This window comes from Centroberyx gerrardi, chromosome 1, assembly GCF_048128805.1.
Source record: "Centroberyx gerrardi isolate f3 chromosome 1, fCenGer3.hap1.cur.20231027, whole genome shotgun sequence".
Classification (NCBI taxonomy): domain Eukaryota; kingdom Metazoa; phylum Chordata; class Actinopteri; order Beryciformes; family Berycidae; genus Centroberyx; species Centroberyx gerrardi.
Window position 1 is genome coordinate 30,234,085 of NC_135997.1, and position 26,416 is coordinate 30,260,500.

A 26,416-nucleotide genomic window follows, 5' to 3' on the forward strand; every position below is an offset into this window, starting at 1 on the left:
GTGCATTATATGCATAACAGAGTACCTTTGTGCTGCTCACTTTTTCTTTGTTGCGGAGTCTATTGTTGTCATGTATAGTTATAATTTTGCCATGACATGTTTTTTTTTTCATTGATGTATGTAGGCCTATATATGTGTATAACACAACTAGAGAATGTAGAAGAATGACTGTTTTGATCATAGTTTCACTGTTATCTCTCTACCTACAATACAGATAGTCATGGAATTCTGGACAAAATCATATCTAACAATAAAAATATTCTCAGATTTGGGTCAGAGAGACAAAATCTCATCAAATGGGGTCCGTGGTTCTAATGTGGACTAAATTGGGGTCCTTGAGAGAAGGAAGATGGTCCTTGATATGAAAAAGGCTGAGAATAACTGCACTAGATGGCGGTAATGAGCTAATGAGATATAATATGGATGCCAACAGCCGTTCAGACGCTAGAAGAGGTAGATGAACTTCCTGTCTCTCCTGTCTCTCCAATAATGGCGGACACGTGTGGACAAGTACTGCTGGGGTCAGGGCTCACCGTCCTTTCCCACCCTCTGATGTACATTAAAGTCTTGGTCCAGGTAAGAGGAGAAGTGTTCCTGGTCATACGCTGGGGAGTAGTTACTGTTACTGACAAGCTAAGGGCCAGAAGTTGCCACAGTCACTGTTAGCTAGCCTAGCTACACACAAGCTAGCTGCCCCAATACGACATACAGAACGTCAAACACCATTTAAAAATCTGGCAGTTTAATGTTGCCTTGCTTATCGGCAAATGTATATACCGGGCAGAACATGAATTAAGACCTTTTATGAATTATTAAGTTCCACTCTAATATTCGGCATACATTAAATACACAAAGCCGCACGTATTCCAAGAAAATATAAACTTATAGAATTGGTTCGGCTGTTGTCCCTACGGTTTTGCTTCCACCAAAATACACAGTGGTGGGCGGAAGCGCGGCGTGTGAACCAATTCTAAAGGTTGACATTTTATTGAAATTAAGTGTTGGTTCGTGGGTTAACTATGTGCCGAGTATACCAGAAAACCCCACCGACATGTAAAGATCTTAAGGCATGTTCTAGGAGGTATGTAGGTTTCCCGATAAGCAAGGAAGCATTGAATTACCATATTTATGAATGGAGTTTGTTGTTGCGTTCTCTCCATACATGACAGAACTGCTAGCTAGCTAGCTGCCAACCGACCGCTACTGTTGATGCCCTCTTTATTGCATTATTACCGACGAGACATTTTCCTGCAATGCAATCTTGAATTGTGTGATTTGCAGTTCATTCCGTTAAGAATCATATTGTTGTTATTGACCTGTCATTTGTATGCTAGCAAGCATTTGACACTACGGTGAAAGGTCAGAGAAACGAGCTAACGTTACCTAGCTCACTGACATGCTATTTGTGCAGCTATTTTACTATAGACACTACTTTTTCAGTTGTGCCAGTAAGTATCCTAAATAGCCTATCTGTAGCATACACGACTGCATTGCTAGAACATTATTCGGGGGCCTCTGTGTCATTCAATGATAGGTGCCCTTTGGCCCACTAAAATAGCTTGCCAGCGTATAGCTAACATTAGCACTTGCTAGCTAATGTCAACGTTAATCACTTAGCCAGCTTGTTTGCTTTCAAGACAGAAGAAATGACGGACAGAGATGACATTGTGTCGAGTGTTGAATTTTAAAATGGCAAAATTAGTCCAGTAGAGAAACTACATGAAACATTCAAGCCTAAACAGCAAACTAAATGTGTCAAACATGAATCAGGAAGTGAGGAGGAGCCGGTTAGTTTGTGCTGAGACATTATCAAAGTGTATATTAGGACCAGTTAAACTGCATATTAACAACGTATTTTTATAAACTTTATTTATCCCCCCAGGGGCAAATGTGTGAAACACGCATATCAGTACCAGTTAAAGAGCATATTAATAACAGTTAGCATACTGGTTAAAGTTAAATTGCATATCAGTTGCAGTATCAGTTTCCTGTTGTGTCTGTTGTTAGGTTGGACATGAGCCTCTCCCCCCCACTCTGGGCAGGAACCTATTTGGCAGACAAGTCTACCAGCTACCTGGACTATTTGCTTATGGTAAGTCTGACTTTCCAGGTTAGTTGCATTGCTTTTCACTGAGCATGTACAGTATATAGATCAATAAATGTAATGTGATTCTGCCCTAAAGGCAACACCAATACAGGACTGAGAGCTGTCAGATGGCTGTGTTCCACTTTTTACAGTCAGAAGCTTTTGATGTTTATCGTAGTTGGTTCCTAGTGAAAAAACAAAAGTAATGTTTGGTGTTTTCTAAAGCTATGAAAATGTAGGTGATTTCTGACAAAGGCTAGTTCATTTTAGAAGGCAGAGCTACTAGACCTAGAATTTTTTGGCACGAAAATGGTCAAATTTTTCGATTTACTGTGCCCCTATTCAGTATCTTTAAATTTGACCATTTTCATGCCAAAAATTCCAGGTATTCAGTGTTTCCACCAGACCTTTATTCTTGTTAGGGTGGAAAAACCTCTGAAACAACATTTAGACAATGGGACACTAAAACTCTCCAATGAAACCTAGGATGATGATGATAATAGCAATCATAATCATCATAGCATTCATGCATACCTATGTGGCATAATATCAAAATGTCACATTAGCAACAAGTCAGATTAAGGGTTATGTACTCTGCATTATAAACTGCATCATATCCATCATATCAGTGGTAGATGACATTGACTGGCCGATATCTGATTTTTAATAAAAGGTCAAACCCTTGGTTCCTGTATTTATCATTCTCTTGTAAGCTATGAAAAAAAAATTGACTCTGTGTATGTATTATGAGTGCACATAGATGCAAGGCTATCTTATTCCAACACCCATAGCATATTTCTGTATATTATATCTTATCCTCCTGTGTATTGTCTTTCTCTGGATGTTTCAGCACAACACATCACTAAGATTGATGGCAAAGCGGGTCTGTTCAACGGGCTGGCACCAAGACTCTGCGCTGGCACCATCGGCACCATTGTACACAGCAGAGTTGTGCAGGTAGGTCTGGCAAGATTTACTGGACCATCTAAGGGTGCGATCACACCAACAGTTTTTCTTTGTTCCAAACCATAGTGATTTACTTTATCGCATTTTTGTATTAGCTTTGTTTAGGTTCACACTACCCAGTTACATGTGAAACGGGGCTTGTCAACAAAAGTCACATGGACCCACATGTAGCTCATACCAGTTAAGAACACATTAAGTAATAGCTGAACATGAGCATCAGTCTAGACTGCAGTTTGCTTCATTTTGTTGTACTAGGCTCTAAGTATGAGGAACTGCTGGCTGCATATCCTTATACCCATTAAACCTTGCATTTCAGGGTTGTTTCCTGTAGTTGGTTCAGATTATGTTGTCATTCCTAACAAACCACACAGTTCTCTCGTTAGTACTGAGAATCGCATTTTCGTCTCGGTGCCGTTATTTGGTGCCACCAGAGTTTGAATGGTATTGTTCTCACCTGGTCCAATGAACACAACTAAAGGAGTAAACACTCCAGTGTTTGAATAAACTGCTCCAAACATGTTATGTGTGTGATCGCACCCTATGAGTTCAGCAAACTCATCACGTCATGTTAGTGTTCCTATGAGTGTGATCTATTTGTTGTCCCTGCACTGTTTGACAGACTTCTGTACATCCATAACTGTGGATTTGACTGCTCACTAAGACCCATTCCGCATTTAGTCTGTATGCAATGTTTTTATACACCTGGGTTGTATCTTTTGTGTTGATAAAGCTAATGTCAATGTGGCCAACCGACAGCATTCTACTAAAATTCAACCAAAAATTCACAATCAACAATGAATATAATTCATCCTGTATTGTTTTCATTGGAAGTTTCTCATAAATGAATAATGCTCCATCTGTTTTTAAGTTCAATATTAGTTTAACCTTAGCTTGTAATTAATTGTCTTCCAATCCCTGCAAGTGGATGATAATGCATAGTTTTACGATGCAAAAGGCTTGTCCAAAGTCCAGACACAAATTTCAGGTTGTCTGCTTCAGTATTAACCCTTCCTGCTCCTTGTCACAGAGAGCTGTAGGAATTGCAGGCTAGGTAGTCAAGTCTCTTTTTAAATTTTTCAGCCAATGTTGGCATTCATTTTTAAATACTCTTCTTAGATATTAGCCTAATTACTGTTAACTATGGAACCTCGGCCTGAAGACACAGTCGCCGAAAATGCAATCTAAGGGTTTGCTTCTTCACTTTGTATTTTCAGTTCATAACTGATTGTCTTGGTAGGGTACTCATCGAGAAAGTTGTGCCAAAAGACGGGAAGTGAAGTCAGAGTGTGTGTCCGGAGTTGGCCACAGTTCCACCAATTGCCAATTGATAGGAAATTGGCACAGAATAATTTGCCAACCTGTATTTGTGATAAGTGTACATATTTTCAAATATTGTTGGTTTGGTATAGATCAGCTGGTGGTTAATTGAATTATGTCATCATTTGCTGCTCCTGTTTGCTGGCAGCATATGATACACGGGTTGGGGTCAATTAAACTACAGTTTAATCCAGTCAAAATGGAAATTGAAACAGCAGTGCATGGCCTATAAAGAGTATTCATTCTTAATCATTTGATATGACAACCTTTATTCAAAACATCTTTTAGTATTTGAATATTGAAAGTCCACTTCCTGAATTGGGTGTTTTAAACCCAGTGCGTTCTGAAACACTTTGATTTTGAGTGTACCACCCTTTTGGTTAGTCTTATCTGTTCCTCACAGTAACTGACTATGCCTGCCTTGTCGTTACACCACTTGTACAGACTTGTATGGCAAATGATGTCATTAGAACAGGCTACATACTGGATAAGCCATTGACTCCATGTGACTGAACTGGAATGACCTCTGTCTAATGTCTGGGCCAGCCAGGCTCCAAATATAACTCTAACTGTTGAAAGACTTTTATTAACATGGACAGTTTCTCTAATGTCAACCTTTACCTCTCTTACAGAGATGTCAGGAACGAGGCAAATTTCAGGTAAATAAGTTTTTTTGTCATCAGTTGTTTATTTTCTAACATACAATAGGGATCATTATCGTGGACATTTGCACATTGTCATTGACCTTCCACCCTCACCCAGTATTCACTATACATCAGGTAAATATTGTGATTGAGTGTTATGCTTGGTGTTTTGATGGTGGTTTGTGTTTCAGTATTTGGGTATTTCTATGATAATATGGTACCTCTGCTGGGAAAGTTAATACTGCATGCTTATTATGTCGCATTTACCATAAATACGACTAGGGAAAAATGTTCATGCAGCTTATTTATGTTTGATTTTTAAATTCCTAAATAAAAATGAAAATGGATGTGGGCATTCCAATGAGTTAAACATTTGAATGCTTCCAAGTTTTAGCAACATGTCATTCTGTTCTTCCACTTCTTCTGATATGACAATGAACACGTCATCATTTGAATGGGATTTCTATCCTCCAGTAATGCCAGGATCTGTAGCTGGTCAGACTCTCATTGAGAATCCAACAGCCTGCATGCAATCTAGCCTTATTACACAAATGAGTAATTTGCATTAGGGCTGAAACGATAATTCAACCTTATCGACAATGTTGATAATAAAAAATTGACAATCATTTCTGCTGTCGAAGGGTCATGTTTTATTGGCCAGGCAGCCTGTCCAGTCTATTTAACCTATCTGCCTGGTCTCACTTGAAGATTGAATGACAGCAGTGTCTAAACATTGGAAGGAAAAATGCATACGGCTAAAAATGCCGTAGCAGAGCCGGGATAGAATTAATCGTGATCAATTTCCACAAGCTTCTTTATCCCCCATTTAAATCAGTATGATCATCTTTACACTGTGGGAGGGGGAACCGCTGGATCTCATGCAGCAATCAACTTTATGTGGATGATTGTGTGGTATTGTTTGAAACCTAGGCCATTTATACGTCCAGTAAATGTTTCAATTAATATTTGTAGTTTTGCCTGCTTGAATTGAAACAGTCTTCATTAATCTAGCTTTGATGTTTTGCGGTTCTCCCTCACCTCAAGTAGTAGACAGCAGTTGACTGTTTGCCACAGTTTCCTGTTGATAGCCCAGCTTCCACACACACCTTACGCACAGGTGATGGAATGCTTGTTGTGGTGTGAGATGGTTACTATGGTATTTGCTCCGGTTATTGCCCTGGCTTTCATTTACATAGAACACAACACATACCGGGTCAGGTCGGGCTTTTCTCCAGTTGTTCTCCTTGGTGGTGGGCTGGGTCAGAGCCGGGTTATTTTAACCCACCTTTTCTCCGGCATGACATATTTACACACAATTGACGCCGGGTCTGCTCTGCCTTTTCCCCTGCTTAGATGCTCTCCTTTAAATTAAGTGCAGCTATATCTTACTGTGCATTCACACTGTGAGAAAGTGGGTTGCTCTATTCTGACAGATTGTGGTTGGTGTGAGAGGCTCAGATTGTAGCTACAGACCACTATATAGATGCAAAGTTTTTGGCAAAGAGAGTGAGTAGGGAGTAGACAAGCAGTTTGGGACTTCGCTTAAGTCTGAGTTCAGGCTCATAATAGTAACTGCCGATATTTTTTCACTGTAGCCTGTGAAGTAGCCTGTCTAGCTAGCTAGCTACGGTAGCTTGTTCCCTTTGCAGGAGATGGAACATTCCAACTAGCTAAAAGCCTGGATGGATTTTTGTGAAATTAAACTTAGCGAGATGTGTTGATGCTTCCTACAACTTATTTCAAAATGAAAGCCATATGCTTTTTAGATTGCTTAGATGAAGTAACTTCCCATACATTGACTAACGTCAACCCTAGGGTTGACGGAAATTACATCAACTTGGGCTCCCTATAGGAAATGAATGGACTTCTGGTGACTTGTTAATCGTGTTGCTAGAAGTAACAGGAACAGGCAAGGAAGTGATCTTAGTGGCATACTAAGATATTTGAGAGACTGTCTTTGTTCTTTAGGTACTGGGCAGCAGTCAGAAGGCTGAGGAGGGCTCCCTACAGCACGTTGTCAATGAGGTAAGTTGACTTATACATTTCATAACAAGATACTGCCAAAGGCCAGAAAGTAACACACCAAACAAGAGGAAATGTCATCAGGAAAGTTCTTTGTTGTCTTTGTTACACTTTCACACATTGACTGAATTTGTTATAATGGGAAGCTGTAGAGCAATTTACAACCTTTTTCTATTTTTGAGAAAATATTTTTCAATGTATTAAATACATGTGTGTTTATGGATACCCTGATTGATCAGCCTATCCAAATGACCCAATTTTCATTCTACATTATTACATCAATGACCTGTAAATTGTCTTGATTAATAAGATGAAACTAGGCAAGGGTGTAGAGGAGGGTCACTTGTAAGAGCTCTATTGTGTTGTGACCTCAGAGACACGTGTAGATAAGCTCAAATTAACAATGAAATCTTTTCATTAATACCAAATGCATGTTTATTGAATCCACTTCAGGGCTTCAAAAATCTATTTTGAATTGGATTATAAAGAATTAGGATTTGCACATGAATCATTTTTTATCCCCTCCACCCCACTCTATACTCTTCCTATACATGTAAGGGTCTCACGGATCATTTATGCAACCTGCACTGAAACTGATGGCCATTTTTACTTGGGTGTGACCAGTTTTCCTATCTTTATTACACTTGACCTTGATGCTTGGTTTTGTCTCCTATATCTTAATTGTGAATCGGTCTCTTCAGCTTCATTGATGTATCATTCATCCCACTTTCTCCCTTTTCCTATCTCTACAGACAACCAAAGAGATGATCGCTCGCTCCTGTGCCACCATTGTCACACATCCCTTCCATGGTAAAATCACATTCTTACCTTCACCATGAATGACTGCTCCCTTTTGAAATTTCAGCTCATTATTTTTAAGTTGGTTTGAGATTTTAAATGAGCACCCAACCTGTATGTACCTGAATGTATTGATGTATACAACAAAAGACAAAATGATGCCTACATATTTTGCACACACCTGTCATTTAAAGTCACATTTTTCATATTTCCACGTGTGTGTGTGTGTGAGTGAGTGTGTGTGTGAAAGTCAGAGGTAACAGGAAAAAACTGAAATTGTTGTGATAGCCCTAGCAGGCTAACTAAACAACATTATTCTGCATGTGATGGTTCCAGAGTTGCTAATAAAGCACAGAAGATGGCTTCAGCTGAAACGCATTTGTAAAATGCCATTCAAAATTTCATGTGGAATTTGTGTAGAAAGATGCCAGTCTACCTGTCTGAAATATTTACCTTGACTTGCTTTACAGTGATCACTTTGCGATGCATGATCCAGTTTATTGGGAGAGAAACGAAATACAGGTAAAATTTGTATTCCTCAGGCATAAACCACAGTGAGGAGAGCAATGAACATTGTAGAATTTTTTACAAATGTCTTTTTCTGTTGTTCTCAGTGGCGTGTTTGACTCCATCATCACCGTCTACAGAGAAGAAGGCATCCTGGGCTTCTTTGCGTAAGTTTGGGTCTCCAGTCTCATTGTGGTTAAAGGAATACACCGGTGTCTTCTGTCATGATGCCAGTTCAACATAGTCAGGCTATGTTTGTGATATGTGGCTGCACAAAACCAAACAATGTCAATCCCGGCTAGCTAGTCTCATGAAGGTGGTTATCAACTTGCTCTTTCAACCCAGGACTTTCCAATCCAGCTATCAGCGTGTTTGTATAAAAGGGGCGGGGTTTAGATAGCCAATCACATGCAACATTGGCAGATCTAGAGCAGCGTGTTTAAGATGAGGTAAGGAACAACTAGAATATAAAAGGCAATAGAAAATAATAAAGTAATAAAACAATAAAAGCAGTAGACTGTAAATAATTGTGGGTTTATGTAACAATTTCAACACGTTCAGTAACTGTAAAAGTGGGAAGTATGGAAAAGAAATGGATTACTAACATTTCTGTTCTCTCAAGAACAACAAACTATTTTAATGACTACATATGAGCAATACAAAACACTGTAACAGAAAAAAGTAGCAGTTGCTGCTGCCAAGGCTAGAGGATTGCTTAAGGACAATTGCAGGTGGTGTAAATACATAAGTAAATAGGCTTATCACTGCCCTGTCATTAAGGCACAGTGGGCATACTTTTCATTGATACAGTATTGTGTCGTGACATTGTGAATAGAAAATCCTTTCACAGCCTCAAAGTCGGCCTCATGTTCCCCGGGTCTGCGGTGATGTAATAGGGGTTCAATATATTAGATTGCATCAGTCACTCTCAGCAATCCTATGAAAAAAATTAACATGCAACCATAAATTTAATTCATTATCAATAACTAGTCTACTAATGTAAGCTACCTGCTATTTGTCAGAAGCCCTCTTTTATAGAGTGGACAAGTGACCTGGAAACGCTACAAACATTCATTATATCTCTGATCTAATAAAGCGTCATGGAAAGAAAAGTGGTTTTGTCAGTCTCTAAACACTGCTGCCCTGTGAACAGCCCTTCTTGCTGTCTTTTAATTCAATAGTTTCCCCCTGTACAGTTCTTTTCATTACTTATCATTCATTTGAATGCAGTGTTTCTATTCATATCTGGTTTTGTAGATGTAATTTTTGCAGTTACTTTAATGAAGTCCATGGTATCCTCTAGAAATGGTGACACATAACCTGCTCTGGAGCAGGTTAAGTTACCATGGTGATCTTGCTTATAATGTGAACCACGTTCTTGACATTGTAAACTCCAGGTTAACCCTAACTCCATAATCTAGCTTCATAGTATACCCCTCAAGTTTTTAGGAAACTGAACAATTTAACAAATCAAGCTAAAAATGCAGCAGATGAATACATGGTTGATCACTTGAAATAGTTTTTAAATAAACCTGGCTACATCAGCTATATTGAGTTTATGATGTAATAAAAAACAACTTTTAATTACTAAGAGGTCAGTCTTATTTTGGATAAATCTAGTGGCCTACTATCACTCAACACAGTGTATGCTAAAGTGTTCGCATGGAGCACCAGAGTCAGCAGTCTCGGTAATTTTTGTCCCAAAAAAGGTGTATTCCTTTAAAGCTATACACATACAGTCAGGCTCATCCTGACTGTCAGTCAGTCTGTTAAACTGTTAACCATGCCACTCAACCAACCTGTGATAGCAAATTCTCATTTTATCAGCTTTTGCTTGTCTCTTTGTTTTTTTTGGTTGCTCTGTGGCTAAAACTGGTAGTACTGGGCAGCTTTTAGGCTGTATTTTTATGCTTAACCTTCCCTCACCCTCTAAATGCTTTCCCAGGTTATATGTGACTGTATTCTTAGAACTGTGATTTGACCAGGGCAAGCTGACTAAGATATTTTAAATGGAAGGGATATTAATGTTTTCTGTTGCTTTTTAGTGGTTTGATCCCTCGCCTACTCGGGGATGTCCTGTCTCTGTGGATCTGCAACCTGCTGGCTCACCTCATCAACACATACGCCATCGACGACTCGGTATGTGACACCTTTTATGCTGCTCAGTCGGGTTAGACCAATATATGGTGCCGATATTGTCCTTCCATTAAAAATGGGATCTGGCCGATATGATGCAGTTTGTTTGATTACATATTTGTTGTAGAATTGATCAATACGACAGTGGTTGTCTATGAGAAGACCTTAACCTGAATTGATTCTAATGCGACAGTATAATAATCATAAAACATATTCATGCATACTTGTGTGGAATCCAACTGTGTTTTTAATGGAGAGTTTTGGTGTCCCATTGCCTAAATGTTGTTTCAGAAGCTTTTCTACTGTGACGAGCAGATTTCTGGGGGAAACACTTAATTCTTGTAATTTTTGGGCATGAAATGGTCAGCTGATATTGAACAGTGGCACAAAATATTGTCTGTCAGCACATTCAATCTAAAAATATTGGTATCTGTATGTGTCTACCCTCAAAAATGTCGGCCGAATCCTATTGCTCAGGTCTACATGTTGTCAAGAACACTGGTATTATGCTTTAAAGGGATATCTTAAGTATTTAAGTTTAAGTCAGTGCTACTCTCACCTTACAAACTTTGACATATCATGTAGTTTTATTTAGGGCGTCTTTGTTAGCCTGGACAGCAGTTAATTTCAAGCTATGTTTGACACCATAAAGTTTGTATTTTAACAAGACTGAGAGTCTAACAGACCCGCAACGTTGAATTTTGTGGAAGCGTCTCTGCCGGGAATCAACCTCGGGTCTCCCGCTTGAGAGTCTGCAGTCTGGCTTATCAGCCAGTTTCCCCCCCCCACCAAGTCTGCGGGCCACGTGATCCATAAAGTGGTGAACAGAGCAACCCACCGGGGCTAAAAACAGTGAAAAACAAGATTTAATTACATACAGCATGCATTGCAAAATAATGGGGCGAAATGCTCCCCACTAAGCCCAATTACTAGGCTTTGTAGTCAGAAATTCTAGGTTTAGCCCCCACCAGAAGTTTTCAGCCCAGTCTCAAATATGTAAAAGTGAATTAACAACAATATTAATCTTTTTCTCTGTACAGATGAGTCACACAGGAGAAATCAAGAACTGCTCTCAGGCTGTGACAGGGGTGAGTCGGACAAATGTGACTGTCTACTTCAGCAGTATAGCAAACATTAGCAGTCAGTTTGTATTAACCAGCTAAATCAATATGCTTGTTCCTCTGCTCTCTCTTCCAGTTCTTTGCCAGTATGCTCACATACCCTTTTGTTTTGGTGTCAAACCTTATGGCTGTCAATAACTGCGGGTGAGTAGCCTGGTATTTGCAGATTCAAATCAGTCAGAAGTGTCTCATGAAGCAGACTCATATTGTTCTCCTCCCTCCCAGGCTAGCTGGAGGTCTGCCCCCCTATGCATCAGTATATCCCACCTGGGTGGACTGCTGGAGGCATCTAAGCAAAGAGGTAAATCACGTGCCCACCCTGCCTACTAAACAGATTTCAGACACAACACGAGTAGTCGTCAGTAGATGACTGCCAATGCAAAATTAATTTAACACCTCAGTGGTAGCCTCAGTTATGTTTCTATGCATGGATTCTATTATTTTCCTGTGCTATTCTCAACCCAAGTGACCTTTTTTGTTGGGTGTGAATGTTTTTTAATTTGTCTATTAGTATTCAGTAACCACCATGTGGATCACAACATGTTTCAGTTTAACCTGTACACGAAGTGAATGACAAAAAAGTCTACACAACCTTTGAAATTATGTAGTTCTTTCTTATTGCCTTGAGGCCTGATATGAAAACCCATTAAATCAGACCCTTTTAGTGTAACCAGCAGAATGAACATAAAAACAAATGGCTACTCATTTCTGTCAATGTATTAATAAATGAAAAATAACTGCAAGTACTAGTTAATTACATGCATTTTGAGACAACAAAGGGTTTGGAGAAGAAATGTTTTGATGTTTTCTGTATTAACGAAACACAAACTAAGACAACATGGCTTCCATATTCAAGTGTATACAAAATCAAATATGCTTACAATCCCCAAAATATACAAAATCCAAAACACGTTTGCACTCTGTTACTACTGGTAAGAGCGGACTAGCTAGCTAGAGTTTAAAACTATGACTTCTGGCTATAAGCTTCAAAATACAACCCTCATTGACAAACACTGGTTTCACTGTTTTTACACTTTTTTTTTTTTACAGCAAAAGTGCCTTACTTCCAGTCTTATTCTAGCTATCTTTAGCTAGATGAATGTAGACTAGGAACAGGAACACAAGTAGCCAATCCCAAGGAGTGTCTCTACTGGTGGTGGTTGGTTGACTCTGGGAATCTAAACTGAGTCCACTCTTGGCGTCCATCAATTCCACTTTTTCGACAGGTTTTTTCTTTTATGTCCTGCCACCATGGTACATGGTTGTTATGGTGGCGTGTGTCTGTGTAGACACATAGTTGTGAACACAATTCAAGAACAATACATGATAGAAACTACTTTACCACAGGTTCCCCCTACAGAGTAGATGGTATGATTAGATTCTGTACAACACTATGTGGCACTATCTCAGTCAGTGTTTAGTGCCCAAGTAATTAATCAGTTCCACCTAGTCGGTTATTGACAAACCAAGATCTTGATGCTTGCCAGTGCTGACACCAAAATCTCTAACCTTACGTGATCCCCACACACTTGAGGACTCCTCCAAGTCAAACATGTTTGATATGATTGGGGCGGCGCAGATCAGTCTGCAAGTCGATCGGTGTGATTAAGATTGAATCCACAAAATGCTCACACTACCAGATTTTGCTGCTTACTATCCAAATGAAAGTAAAAAAAAGTCTGATTTAATGTAACCTAGAAAATTTGGTGTATAGAATTTTGATATCCATTGTATATAACTTTCTACACTATCGGCCACTACTAATCCAATTTTTTTTCTCTCCATCTCCAGGGCAACATGAGCAGAGGCAACAGTTTATTTTTCCGGAAACTTCCAGCAGGAAAGACGTACGCACTTGAGCAGAAGAGATTTTTTTAAAGCCTCAAGGGAACTGACCAGAATATAATTGTAATAATATAAAAAAAAAATCGACATTGCCTGAGCTGGGGGTTGGACAGTCGGCACTTAATCTTTTTGTATGCACTTGTTTACGATGAGAGTTCTTTTGTTTGTTTTTTTTGTTTCTCTAAACAACCTGCCATCAAATAATATGAAAAATTGCATTAGTTTCCAGCAAGGTGTGCTGCATTGATTGGAATCCATTGAAGAGTTTTATTTTGATAACCTGTAGAAATTTATACAAATTGAAACTGCAGGCTACTATGATGATGAAATGGAGCAACACTACAGTTCACCTTTTTAAAACCCATCTGTATGAAAACTAGGATGGCCGGTGCTGTGAAACTACCTGTCTGCCTCTTGCTGTGACAGACCAATGCATACGTGTCGTCCCTCTCCTCCTTTATCTAGATTGTCCTTCAGTTATGATGACCCTCCCTCATCCACGTGATGGGAATTGTTTGCTGAAAACAGTACCTAAATCTGCATGTGGTAATGTCTAATAATTCACAAGTTAATGGGAAAGTGGGACCTCCTCTTGTCATGTGGTATTGTCTTGATGTGTTAATCATTCTAAAAACCTCACTGCTGGGTCCAGGGCTAGGCAGTTAGTAGTGCTAATGATCAAGGAAAAGAAGAATCCATGGTGCTTGGACAGCAACCTCTGGGGCCACACAGGGGCGTGGAGAGTAGCTTGAGCTCACCAAAATGCCTCTGGCCTTCTGAGTAGCCAAGTGCTTGTATCAACTCATTCTGACTGACCCAAATAAAGACTGCTTTTTTGACCTTGTCTTCCTCGTTAAGTGGTTTGGTGTATTATTGAGCAGTAGTGGACTGTACAGTTTAAAAACACCATCAAAAGGGAAAAGGAGCCTACATACCAGCAAGTTGGGGCATCAAGCCTCAAAAAAAGGACACAAGCTGAGATACCCAAAGGTTTTTTTTCATTTTTCACCATCTGTGACACTACAGTAGCATTCATAATTATCCATTTGGAACCGCTGGATAGTAGTGGCCCATTTCAATGTATACAGAAATTTCACCTATCACAGTATATCATTTCTCAAATGCTGTAGAAAAAAAGAAATGTCATCATAGGAACAATAGAGCAGTGAAACTGACCCATAGTAAATACAGATACCCATATTTTTTAATTGAAGCTGCCAATAGCAGATATCTTTGGCCAATATTTAATATCTTTAAGATCCAAGCCAAAACATTGCAGCTTGTATTGTTGAAGTGGAAAAAATTTAGACAAAGGGACAGTAAAACAGCACTGAAACCCAGGATACAATGGTACTAATACCACTAATTAAATAACATTCATGAATACGAGTGGAATCTTATCAGAATGTCTCAGAATCAATTCAGTTTAAGAGCTTCCCATAGACAACCAGTGTAGTATTGATCAATTCCAATCTATAATAAATGTAATCAAACTTCATCATATCCATATCAGAGAGGTGGACAACACTGACAGACTGCAGTTAAGAGTTTAGATATCAGCCAGTTTTCCCCCCACCAAGCCTGTAGCTAAAAGATCTGTTACAAAGTCAAATGTGTGATTCCACGGATCATTCCGGTGGTGTTTCTCAATCTAAAACCACATTTACACAGAGCATTTTCACCAGGAAATTCCCGGTTATGATCTGGCATTTTTATTAGGTTATCTGGGTAAAGAGGGCATAACACACTGTTCAAAGAAATTGTTCATTTCACAGATTCAGGGGTCTCATTGCTATATGCTTTAGTGTAAAATGGACATGTGGCAACTTCCATGAATAAGGAAGCAGTGAAACTTTCTGCACAAGAATCATGAATGAAAATCAAACAACATGGTAATAAAAGAGTGCTAATAACATGGCTATCTTAAGGTACCAAATGTCTTCCACAAGCTCCTTAAGCAACCCAGTACTCCGACCTCTGATTAAATGTATAGGTGCAGGAGGTTACTGTACGTGTGTGTCCGAGAGGGATATGTATGAAGACATCTGTTAAGTGCCTTGTGTAAATGGACAATAAAGTAATCTCCTTCCATCCCACATCCTTTTGGATCACAACCAATATGACAGTTTATTACTCAACTGCTACACACTCCTCAGTCAACCAGAGAAAAAAAGCGCATTGTCCCATCAGCCAAAAAAGGGCAGTCAGACTTTGGCATAGGTAGAAGTTTCTGCGTCTGTCAAGCCACAGAGGAAGGTGAGCTCTGCATTTCATCTGGGACTAGAAGACAAGCACAAGACGAGGTTAGCTTCCAATCTGCATCCTGTTCAGTAAATTCACACAGCAGGACTGACTCCTCATAGTAACCCTGCTTCCAAGCTAGGTGTTAGCAACAGGGCTAACTGTGTCTCCTGCAGGCTTGCTAACACTGTGTTGAGTGTTTATGTGGCTAGTCATATCCCTGCGGTTGGCTGCCGAGTAGCCACACTGCACACACCTATAGCGCCCCCTGGTGTGCTCCCAAAGGATGCGTTTGTTGCTGGATGGGCCTGTTGGATAGAGGACAGGAAACAGATTAATGTCTGAACGTAGGAGCTGCACATCCCAATTTTAAATTCAAATTGTTGGCTCTGTGTTACTTATCAAATTAAGTACCTCTAAACATTACACAAAACATTGAAAACATTCATTTTGAGGCAGAAAAAATTCACATCACCCTAACAGGGCCTGGCCATTGAATAGACGGTGTTCATCTCAATTACTCAAGTCCAGACTTTTTCCAGACTTTAATTTCTTGATTTGAAGATTTTGAGTGGAGATCAGTATGATTTATGACGATAGTAGTCCTACTAACTGTGCCATATCACTCTATATACATGAAGCTTATTCTTTATAGAAACAATTATCAGAATATGTGAGATGACGGGGGTCTAAAATCACAGAAAAATATTATTTTACTGTATCGATATACATACAACTACAAATTTTCTATCCTTTTCCAAACTTTCTTGTGTCTTTTCCAGGCCTGAAAGCCATCAAATTCTTTCTTCCATACATATCCAGACCTGTATAGGAAACCTGAAGCTTGAGATCATGCAATGTGTTATGCTGTTACAGTAGTGTGTGAGGAGAGGGTCACCTTGATTCTTCCTCCAGACTGTTGTGGATCCAGGGGGAGAGTGAGGGGACAACCCTGGGGCAGGATGGACCGGCTGGGGAGACTTAGTCTGTGGCTGGTGCTGACCCTGGGGCTCCAGTGGATCGGTAGTCGCTGTTTGGCCATCCGGGCTTAGAGATGAAGACGGATTAGAGGTCTGGATCTGGGACTGGGACTGGGAAGCTGCCTCTGTCAACTGCTGAAGATCGAGCTGGGGAGAGGAGGGCCCTTGGTTTGACAAGCATGGGGGATTGAGGAGGGGAGCGGCAGCCGGGTCTGGTTGAGAAACACCGGCAGGGGGGGGAACCTCTGTGCTTTGGATTTGGGAGGAGATCTGTAGGGGGGTAGACACTGGGTCCTGCTGTGGGGTATCGTGGTCAGTGGCCGTGGGAGAGGTGCTTGGTTTGGCCATAGGGGGAGGCGTCGGGTCAGCTGCCCTCATTTTGCCCCGCGGCACCTTGGAACATGTATGCAGGTGAGTGAGAAGGCCACGGTAGGACCGCAACTTGGCACGACAGCTCTCACACCTAAACATATATAAAAAAAATTTAAAAAAACATTTATACATCAAGCAACATCAAACACCTGATAATGTAGTAAATGTACACAACACTTGGCTACAAGTCCAGAGACAGTGAGATAAAGAACTACTCACAAGAAGAACATGTTGGGTTTGTGATGATTCCTCATATGTTCCATCAGTTTTTGCATGCTGGGGAAGGAACCGCTGCAGCCGATAGTGGAGCAGAGCAAGACTTTTCCTAAGGAGAGAGAATACAGGTGATGTCTTGTAATAGGTGGAGCATGGCACCAACACTAGCAGGTATAGGGCTTAAATCCAGACTGCCCCATGTTAAAAAATGCACTCATGGTAATGTTAGCCATTCTGGATAAAGCCCTGGTATGTGCCGTTCTTTTTGTCTGCAGAGAAACAAACGCCAAACTCCAGTCAAAGGCGGTTTAATGCGGTCTTGCTTATCCACAAAAAGGTACATACCTGGTATAACATGACTTGAAACAGTCCGTGAATCTTTATGAGACACTCCTCAATTCGGTTTACATCTAATATACCAAGCAACACTTACTTTAATATAATTTCAATTTTTACAATTGGTTCGCCCGGTAGGCTATTCCCACATTCTTCTCCCACCAAATAACACTGTGAAGGTCATTAGCGAGCAGGGTGAAGTTGGTTTTTTTTATTTAAAAAGCTGCTGCGTGGATAATCTGGGTGCCGAATTTCCCAGAAGAACCTAAATATTTGTGTAAGGTATTAAGTGATGCTCTACTGCTGCTGATAAGCAAGGCAACGTATAACGACCAGTTTTTTGAACGAAGTTTGCTGTATCATCTACCATACGATGTTAGGACTGGCGGCTCACCTGGAAGAGACTGTGCTGGGATCTCATGGTCCTTGATGTGGCTCTCTAAGGCATCCATGTCTGTGTACACACGCTTACAGCCGTACAACGGGCAGGATGTCCTTCGATTTCCTAAAACGAACAAGTAATATTTTCTAAAATGCCCTGAATATATCTGGCAGCAAAAATGCAGGCGATAGCCACAGGAACTTCCGTTGGTTAGCATACTAGCTAGCGAGGTAAGTCACGTAGTCAGTCATACATGACAATATTAACATGGAAATAAGCTAATTTTGGCACCGGTGTGCAACAACAGCGCTACAGTACATACCATCTTTTCCATTATCAACAGCCTGTGGCGGGGCTGCGCTTCCCGACGACATCATTGTAAACACAACTCTAGTTAGCCGTTGTGCTGACACAACAACAGAGCAAGCCAACCGAACTACAACAACCAGAATGCACCACAGGCATTGCGCATGCTAAGAAACATCCACTGCAACTACCGTAATTACAATGCCATGCCAGCCTGTTTCAAAAGTAGGTATATTTTATATACAGGATACATACTTCTGAAACACCCGGTAGATTGAAAACGCCTGAGCGGCATGTAAAATTGAGAAAAGGAAATCAATAAATAAAATAAAGCGATAAACATCTTCATATGATCTACATTCATCATATGACACAATTTAACGGCACATGTAGCCTAAGTCTTATTATGATGAGGAATATAGATGGGATAAAAAAAATTATAATAAATAAAAAAAAACCTGCACTAACCTGTACTGTGTTGGAGTTTGGTAAAATATATTGCATTATTGTTCTTCATGCCATAAGGTTCCTTTGATTTTGTTCAAACCTGGCGTCGTTTACTTGGCACCTTCTAGTGGCAATGGTCGTGGTCAAGTGCATTGTAAAATCCAACCTCTGTCCCAGTTGTCACTGGATGACAGCAGAGATGTATATATAGTGTCATTAGCTCCGCCTCATTTATGCTTATAAAGTATTAAAAAGTTTGTAAGTGTGCAATCTGTTTGTGGCCAATGATGTAGGACTGTATGTGAAACATTTCTCTTTTCATTTTTCACACCACACCAAGTGCAGTACTGCCAGAAGTGAAAACAAATGGGCATCACCTCCAGTCCAAAGACAGTGACGTCAGGTGAATTGAAGACTAAATTGCTCATAGGTGTGAGTGTGTTTGTGTGTAGTAAGGTATATGATGTATATGATCTAGTATATGATGTAGTATGTACATGATGTAGTAAACAATGTGTATGAATATGACCTAGTACAGGATGTGTAGTATGTATATGTATGATGTAGTATGGTATATGATAGTAGGCTATGTAAAGGCCTTTGAGATTGACTGTGATAAAGGGCTATATAAATAAACTAGACTAGACTTCGTCCCCAGGGAGACCTGTGTGACGAGTGGTTTGTGTCAAGCATAGCCAGAATCACAGGGCTACAGTTACACAACACCTGAATATTTTCATCAATAATTACCTTTGGCTCAGTAACTTCCTCATTATCAACCTTTATCAATAAGTATTTTTCTTTCCTTTAGCTCTTTTCCTTTTCTTTCATTTAGCTCTTCAAATACAAGTCATCTAATCTGGTTGCAAATTGACCAACTCCTTTCTACTCCTCAGATATTGTTTATAAATTTTTCTTTTACTAAACCAAATTGAAAATTCTTACTCTGAATTTAAAATATTCACATTTACCCTGTCAGGTAGGAAAATGTATCATAACAGGCTACTACCTGTACAAATGTAGTTAAGACTATGTAGCCCATCCTGTCGGTTAGGAAAATTTATCAGAATAGGCTACTTCCAGTATAAATGTGGTTAAGACAGCTCTTTATGCCTTTCCAATGGCTTACAAGTCCATGTCAAACATTAAGGGTTCTCTGACAATGATCCATCCAGTCAGTCTTCCAAAAGGCAAGTATAATACGAATGGCTTACTATTCATGCATTTTTGGCCTTATTAGATAGTTCAAAGTTGAGAGAGACAGGAAAGCTTGGGCGAGAGAGGTGGAGGACATGCATCATCCTTTACAGCCATTAAATACAAATAATAAAATAGGCTACTAGGCTACTGTTTTTAAGCTTCACAGCTTGCTTTTAAATGTAAATGTATCTATGTAGCCTACTTGAGAGACAACAGTTACATCAGAATAATGTTTTGGGTTTTTTTATTTCTCCAGTGTTCTGATGACAATTCAGCCTCTTCTACAGGCTCATAATCATGTGCACTTGGATGTGTCCCCCAGTTTATAAAGTGGATTATCTTGAAAAGGAATGAGGTCCGTCCTGTCCAGAAGTCAGAGCCTGACCCGTCCACACCTCGGCAACACATACTCCTTTTCTGGATTGGCAAACTATAGTAAAAGCAAAAAGTAAAAATGCACAGCGCTCTTTCCTTTTATGTGGTGTCAACTCTAATACAAAAAGCAGCAAAATCACCTTTTGATGAGCAACTGATATGAATATACATGAAGGCATTATTAACTTACTTATTTTGACAGAGCAAAAAAAAAAAACGAACCTAAAACTTACAACTAAACAAAAAAGAAAACTAAACTATTTCCAATAGCATTAAATTAAATGTGAGTCTTTATGGGGTATATTAGCCCTTAACACTATTGTAGCCTAAATAATAACAGAACACTGAAACAAAGAAAAATATTACACACAAAATTTACAAATCAAAAATACACAACATTTATTTGAACATGAATTGAGATTCAGATTTTGAATACTGGCTGAAATCTATATAATTCAAACCTGAGGTGCTATTTTGCTTGTGTGCCATTACACATCAGTCTGGTTCATATAACATTACCTAGCATGCATGACCTAATGACTGCCCACCCCGCCGCTCCTGTCAATCAAGGTTCATCAAGACTAAACCAACAAAACAAGGTGGTACAATGTCGTTTTCCTTTTTTTATTTCCATCCATCCGGTAACTGGAAGCTGTATATCAGCTGCTGCTGGGGCTTCGATTTTGAGTGTTTAGGAGAGTGCGGTTACATTCGGTTTGTTAGGTGTGGTTTCACTGACCTGTAGTGAGAGAGTTGTGGAGGGGCGCCCGCTCCGGCCTGTGCGCATCCCCAACATGAGTGCAATATTGAGAGAGACTGAGCGAGTGTGTGTGTGACTGTGTGGGCACGGGCACACGCACGCCCCCCCAAGCATTTGCCGCCCTAGGCAATTTCCTATGTCACCTATGCCAGAAACCGCTCCTGGTCGGACAACCCTTAAGTAATGTTTCACATGGACTTGTAAGCTGTCACTTTACAATAGGTAACGTGAAATGGATTATTTAAGAGTTAACAAACATGACTGTCTACTAATCAGCAGGAAACCATTAATGAAGGATGGAGATCTTTTAAAGGGGGTTGTGATGAGTACAGTTTTGTAAGTAAGTGTGTGTGTGAGTGAGAGGAGAGGTAGAGAAAATCACATAAAAAAATAAAAATCGCAATTATTTTTTTGCAATTTTCACCAATTCCCACAATTTTATTGCAAAACAACCACACAAAACATTGCAAATGGAATAGCAATTTTTGAGAAAAGCTGCCGCAAAATCAAGTATTTTAGGCCGCAATAATAAAAATAAAAAAAAACTGGTGGGTCTGAATAGGCCAGAGTAAGGACAGAAGGTTTAAAACTAACATTTGCAGTAGACCGTAATGCTAATGGGTTAACTAGCTGGCGGGAGCATGTTCCCTCAGCCCCAACCCTAACCCTAACCTTAGAGGGAAAAAGTAGCACATCCAAAAAGATGTTCCTTCATGCTGTCCTGTTAATTCCCCTACAAAATCTTTCTCAGAACCTAGGGGCCCAAGAAAGACTGCATTGTATGCCTCAATGAATACTTGGTGGACACGGCTCCTGATATTGATCCTCAATTTGGTTACCTACTGCAAATTGGCCAGGCTCAGTTTCACATCACAAAAGATAACATCCATTGGACCAGCGAAACCGCCAAAATTATGTTTGACTCATGGAGAGACCAGTTAAACTTCTAAGAAGGGAGAACAGTGATGACCCATCTCCCGCGCAGTCAAACATAACCAATCTATGCTCTACTTACAGACTGTCTCATTTGGAGCGCAAAGTCTTAGAACGGGGCTGACTTTGATCCCAACCCCCCAGGCCACCGGACCGAGAGGAACTGCGTCGGGACTTACACATTTATCATAGAAGGTGGAAAATGATCGATTATTTTAGTTATTAATCAGATTATGCTTATGTGCCATTTACAAATCCTAGGTGGGAACCCGATTTGGCATCCATCGCCACACCCATCCAGAAACTAATAGGGGAGGACATAAAAACATTGGAGGAATTTAAATTTAAAAGGAACATTGTAAACAGCAACATCGCAGTCGCTCAGAGAAAGGCCCTGAGCACTAAAACTGAGATAATCATTAAGCTGGCTGATAAGGGCAGACAAACTGTAATTCAGGACAGGGTCAATTATATTTTGGAGGCGAATCGGCAGTTTAGTGATACCTCATATTACCAACCTCTGGAGGAAGGAACCAATGTTTCCTGAAACTCAGTCCATAGTACACAAGCTGGTTAAACAATTAGGTGAAAAAGGAGTGTTAACAGCTAAACAGGTTACTTACCTCAGAGGCCCTGATTTACCTCGCGCCAGGTTATTCTATCTCCTCCCTAAGATCCATAAACCTCCTTCTAAGAGGACTGTCCCTTCCCTTAGTCAGCGAGTGTGGCTCAGAATCATATAGAATAGCAGAGTTTATTGATTTCTTCCTTCATCCTATCTCACATCTACATGCAAGTTATGTTAAGGATACCTACGCCTTCGTGAATAAATTGAGACAGCTGGAGGTGCCACAGCATGCCTTTCTGTTTTCAATTGACGTTGACTCATTGTACACCAATATTGACACCGCTCTGGATCTGGGGGCGGTGGCGAGGGCCTTGCAGCGCTATCCCAACTCCAGCAGACCAGACGAATCCATCCTGAAATTCCTCGAAATAAGTTTAACAAGAAATTATTTCCAATTCAAAACCTAACTGGCGAATGTAGCCTAACCTTGTCTGCTTGTCTGGGAGTCTTAACAGAACTTTCAAAATTTTGGTTAAGAAATTTCAAAATTTGTCACCACCTGGAAAACATCCAAACCTCCACTGTGAAACATACAAGCACCTGTATTTCTCTCAAGGACAATGACACACCTTGACACATCCATCCGACCAGCCAATCCAAATACAACCACACAACTAGTGCTATATGGAAATGCCAGAAATTGGCTACACACTGGCAAACAAATCACGGAAAACCATTACACAGACTCAACAGCAGACCTCCAGGAGACACTAAGTTGAGGGGCAATTGAGGGACAATCTGGAAAAACATACATATTCTAAAATCAGGGACCCTGTCAAAACACAACAGCGACACACGCTCACTAGTGGGGCAAAACTGTACCATGCTTATCAATTTATAAAACATAACACCCACAACAGACCATGTCCAAAAAGTAATCCTATCCTGGAACAATGCCACGTATGGCATGGGAGTTGAAGGCCCAGGTCAGGGAATTCAACTCTTTCAATTATTCTTCCCCTTATCTCTGCCAGCATGCCTAATCCAGTGACCCCCTACACCCCCTCTCCAACCTGCCATACAGCTATGGCAGTCGAGTCTTTTTTTCATGACTTGATTTGTTTGTCACTTTTTGAAGGGGCTAGTTTAAATGTTGCTCATCATACCCTCTTTGTTTGAAACACAATTTCCTCATATATTGAGGATGATAACTATCCATGCATGAATTATTTCTGTCTGTAGGCTTTCTGTAAAGGTCCGTAACCAGTTGGTTGTTCTCTTTTGTAACACACAGATCTAGGAAGTTGATATTCAAGTTTGAACATCAATGATTCACTTTTGTTATTGTCTATTGCGTAATTATTCATGTCAAGAAGTTGTTTGATTGCTCCTGTCCATAAGCGTAGGATGTCATCTATGAAACGTTTAAAATATTTGATATATGGTAAATAAGGGTTCTGAGTGTTATCCAAAACATATTTGATTTCAAATCATCCAACATATAAATTTGCATTGCCGTTCCCTTGACCTGTAAATAAAACTCCTTGTTGACACTAAAATAAATAAGTCAGTACAATTTCAGCAGCTTCCAGTAGAAAATAATAAAATTCTTCCCCCCTTGATGTGGAATATTTGTATAGAGACTTTCAAGATCAAATGTCCATCATATGGTAGACTGACACATCTTTAATGTTTTTTTAGAGACTGTAACACATCATTAGTGTCTTTGACATAAGTTATAGCTTATGGACATGAGGTTTAATGTGATCAACAAAGACAGAGAGGTGCTGTAACAGAATTTAATTTTGTAAATTCAGCTGTTCAAAAGTTTGTGGGAATGACAACAAGAGTGATCTCAATAACCCTATAGCTGCCCATTTTAAAGCGGCCAATCGTCTCATCACAGCATTTAGCTATTGTGGGATTGAAAAAGTGGCTCTGTTTAGATGTGAGGGTGACTTAATAGAAGCACCCCTTAAAAGAGGTACAGTATACTGGATTTCAGAGCTCCTGACATATGGAACTAGCTTTGGTTTAAACGATGAACTTGACGTATCTATATTTTTGTAAATGAAAAGTAATACAGTAAAGTTGTGTTTCATCACACTATTATGCTTTTTACATACTGAGAGTTTGCCAATTTTGAAAAATCATATATTGCCCTATTGCTAATTAATATGCTGATGTAGTGTCAGGTTGAAGGTGAATATTCTAATGGTGATGGTACTGTTGATTCATGTACATTGTTCATCTTTTAACTTTGTAGTTGAACAATGTATTTCCCTATTGGGGTTCGGTGTGTCTCTGTGTCTTTTCCTCATTTCCTCTCCTCCCTCTCTGGCCCTGCACCCCTTATCCTCGCTGACTCCCCCTCCTTGTCTTGTTGATCAATTAAACTGTGGGGAGGGTTAGGGATTCACATAATTCTGATGGGCATGCAAGGTGCAGCTGATTAGCCCATCAGTGGTGAGGGGTATAAAAGAGACCCAGAACACCGTTATTATTTTGAATGCCTTGACAAAGTTTGGAGGACCGAAATGTTGACAGAACTAACCCTAACTCAACCTGAAAACATTAGCCTCATACTAACGGTAGCTTCTCACACATGCTCAATACCAACCGCCACTATGCAGGATAAAGGACATACTTCATGAACAAAGCAATCAGTGGCAGAACCTACACAGCCCCCAATGAGACAAGAGAGCAGCGACTCAGACTCTTCAATAACAGAAGAAAACTATTCCAAAAAAACAAAGACAGAAAACCCATTCACCCGACATGAACATTGGGAAATTGGAAACCAACAGAGTGGGAGGCCCTATATTCCCTTGTTACGACCGCTGGTCATCATTTGTTGTTCTGTGAAGTCTCTGGTGTTGTGAATGAGTCTTGATTGAGTGTAAATTGACAAGTGGCAGCTCATTGGCTGGGAACAGGAGTGGCCGAGGATGACCGTAGCTGATTGGCTCACCATATGACAACCATGGCTATAAAGACAAGCCAGCCCAGTCTGCAAGCAGAGCAGATTTCTTAGTCACTCTCATTTCATGTTGCACTTTTAGTCTCCCCTAGACTGGACACATTTCTCAAGAGCAACAAACTCATAATAATTAAACCAGCAGGCAAAGGAAGTGCAGGTGTAAATTATGGACAGGGAACACCACATACAGGAAGCGGAGAGACAACTCAGTGGCACCAAATACTACAGGGAACACCAAACACCTATAAGGACTCATAGAAAATATCCATAACATCCTGGACCAATTAGTCCAAAAAGTTTCTAATAAGCAAACAAGCATTTCACCTCAAGTGACAGGGTGACACAAGTCCAAGATACTTCTACTTCCTTCCCAAAATTCACAAACTACCAGAAACATGGACTATACCACAAAATTCCAGCAGGATGGCCAATTGTTTCAGACTGTGGGAACAAAAGTTATAGAGTTGCTGAATACATTGACTACTTTCTGAATCCCCTATCCACCCACCACATCGGCTACATTTTAAAAAATAAATATACTGAACAAAAATATAAACGCAACACTTTTGTTTTTGCTCCCATTTTTCATGAGTTGAAATAAAAGCTCTAAGACTTTTTCTATGCACACAAAAGGCTTATTTCTCTCAAATTTTGTTCACAAATTTGTTTAAATCCGTGTTAGTGAGCACTTCTCCTTTGCCAAGATAATCCATCCACCTGACAGGTGTGGCATATCAAGATGCTGATTAAACGGCATGATTATTGCACAGGTCTGCCTTGGGCTGGTCACAATAAAAGGCCACTCTAAAATGTGAAAAATGGGAGCAAAACCAAAAGTATTGCGTTTTATATTTTTGTTCAGTGTAAACTAGATTTTT

General features: G+C 40.0%; 2 protein-coding genes across 4 annotated transcripts; one reads left to right on the forward strand and one right to left on the reverse strand.

The window, feature by feature from the left end:
* The first annotated feature begins 460 nt into the window (after nucleotides 1-460).
* Nucleotides 461-14,286, forward strand: mtch2 (mitochondrial carrier homolog 2). Of its 2 annotated transcripts, none has more exons than XM_071919818.2 (13): nucleotides 461-576; nucleotides 2,008-2,092; nucleotides 2,937-3,043; nucleotides 5,002-5,028; nucleotides 6,982-7,038; nucleotides 7,788-7,845; nucleotides 8,304-8,355; nucleotides 8,448-8,507; nucleotides 10,386-10,479; nucleotides 11,517-11,564; nucleotides 11,674-11,741; nucleotides 11,823-11,898; nucleotides 13,389-14,286. In XM_071919818.2, exons 1-13 carry the CDS (start codon nucleotides 490-492, stop codon nucleotides 13,473-13,475), a joined length of 906 nt encoding a protein of 301 aa, XP_071775919.1. In that variant the 5' UTR covers nucleotides 461-489; the 3' UTR covers nucleotides 13,476-14,286. The 2 variants fall into 2 exon arrangements, with proteins under 2 accessions (XP_071775919.1, XP_078140884.1); XM_078284758.1 differs by lacking the exon at nucleotides 13,389-14,286 and adding an exon at nucleotides 12,011-12,235 and having other exon boundaries at nucleotides 11,823-11,949.
* An 831-nt stretch (nucleotides 14,287-15,117) lies between these two features.
* Nucleotides 15,118-18,382, reverse strand: znf414 (zinc finger protein 414). Of its 2 annotated transcripts, XM_078284356.1 has the most exons (6): nucleotides 18,292-18,382; nucleotides 17,982-18,092; nucleotides 17,255-17,360; nucleotides 16,582-17,126; nucleotides 15,940-15,991; nucleotides 15,118-15,722 (listed from the first exon to the last, which is right to left on the reverse strand). In XM_078284356.1, the coding sequence occupies exons 1-6, from the start codon at nucleotides 18,344-18,346 to the stop codon at nucleotides 15,713-15,715; spliced, it is 879 nt and encodes a 292-aa protein (XP_078140482.1). In that variant the 5' UTR covers nucleotides 18,347-18,382; the 3' UTR covers nucleotides 15,118-15,712. The 2 variants fall into 2 exon arrangements, with proteins under 2 accessions (XP_078140482.1, XP_071775921.1); XM_071919820.2 differs by having other exon boundaries at nucleotides 15,118-15,991.
* Nucleotides 18,383-26,416: the final 8,034 nt, after the last annotated feature.

Bases quoted from the DNA above. Each gene is read 5' to 3' on its own strand.
- znf414 (XM_071919820.2), bottom strand. From the start codon at position 18,346: ATGATGTCGTCGGGAAGCGCAGCCCCGCCACAGGCTGTTGATAATGGA. The intron at 17,361-17,981 runs GTGAGCCGCCAG...CTCTCTCCTTAG, and splicing joins CCCAGCACAGTCTCTTCCAG to GAAAAGTCTTGCTCTGCTCC. The intron at 17,127-17,254 runs GTGAGTAGTTCT...ATATATGTTTAG, and splicing joins AAACCCAACATGTTCTTCTT to GTGTGAGAGCTGTCGTGCCA.
- mtch2 (XM_078284758.1), top strand. From the start codon at position 490: ATGGCGGACACGTGTGGACAAGTACTGCTGGGGTCAGGGCTCACCGTC. The intron at 8,508-10,385 runs GTAAGTTTGGGT...GTTGCTTTTTAG, and splicing joins GGCATCCTGGGCTTCTTTGC to TGGTTTGATCCCTCGCCTAC. The intron at 11,742-11,822 runs GTGAGTAGCCTG...CCTCCCTCCCAG, and splicing joins ATGGCTGTCAATAACTGCGG to GCTAGCTGGAGGTCTGCCCC.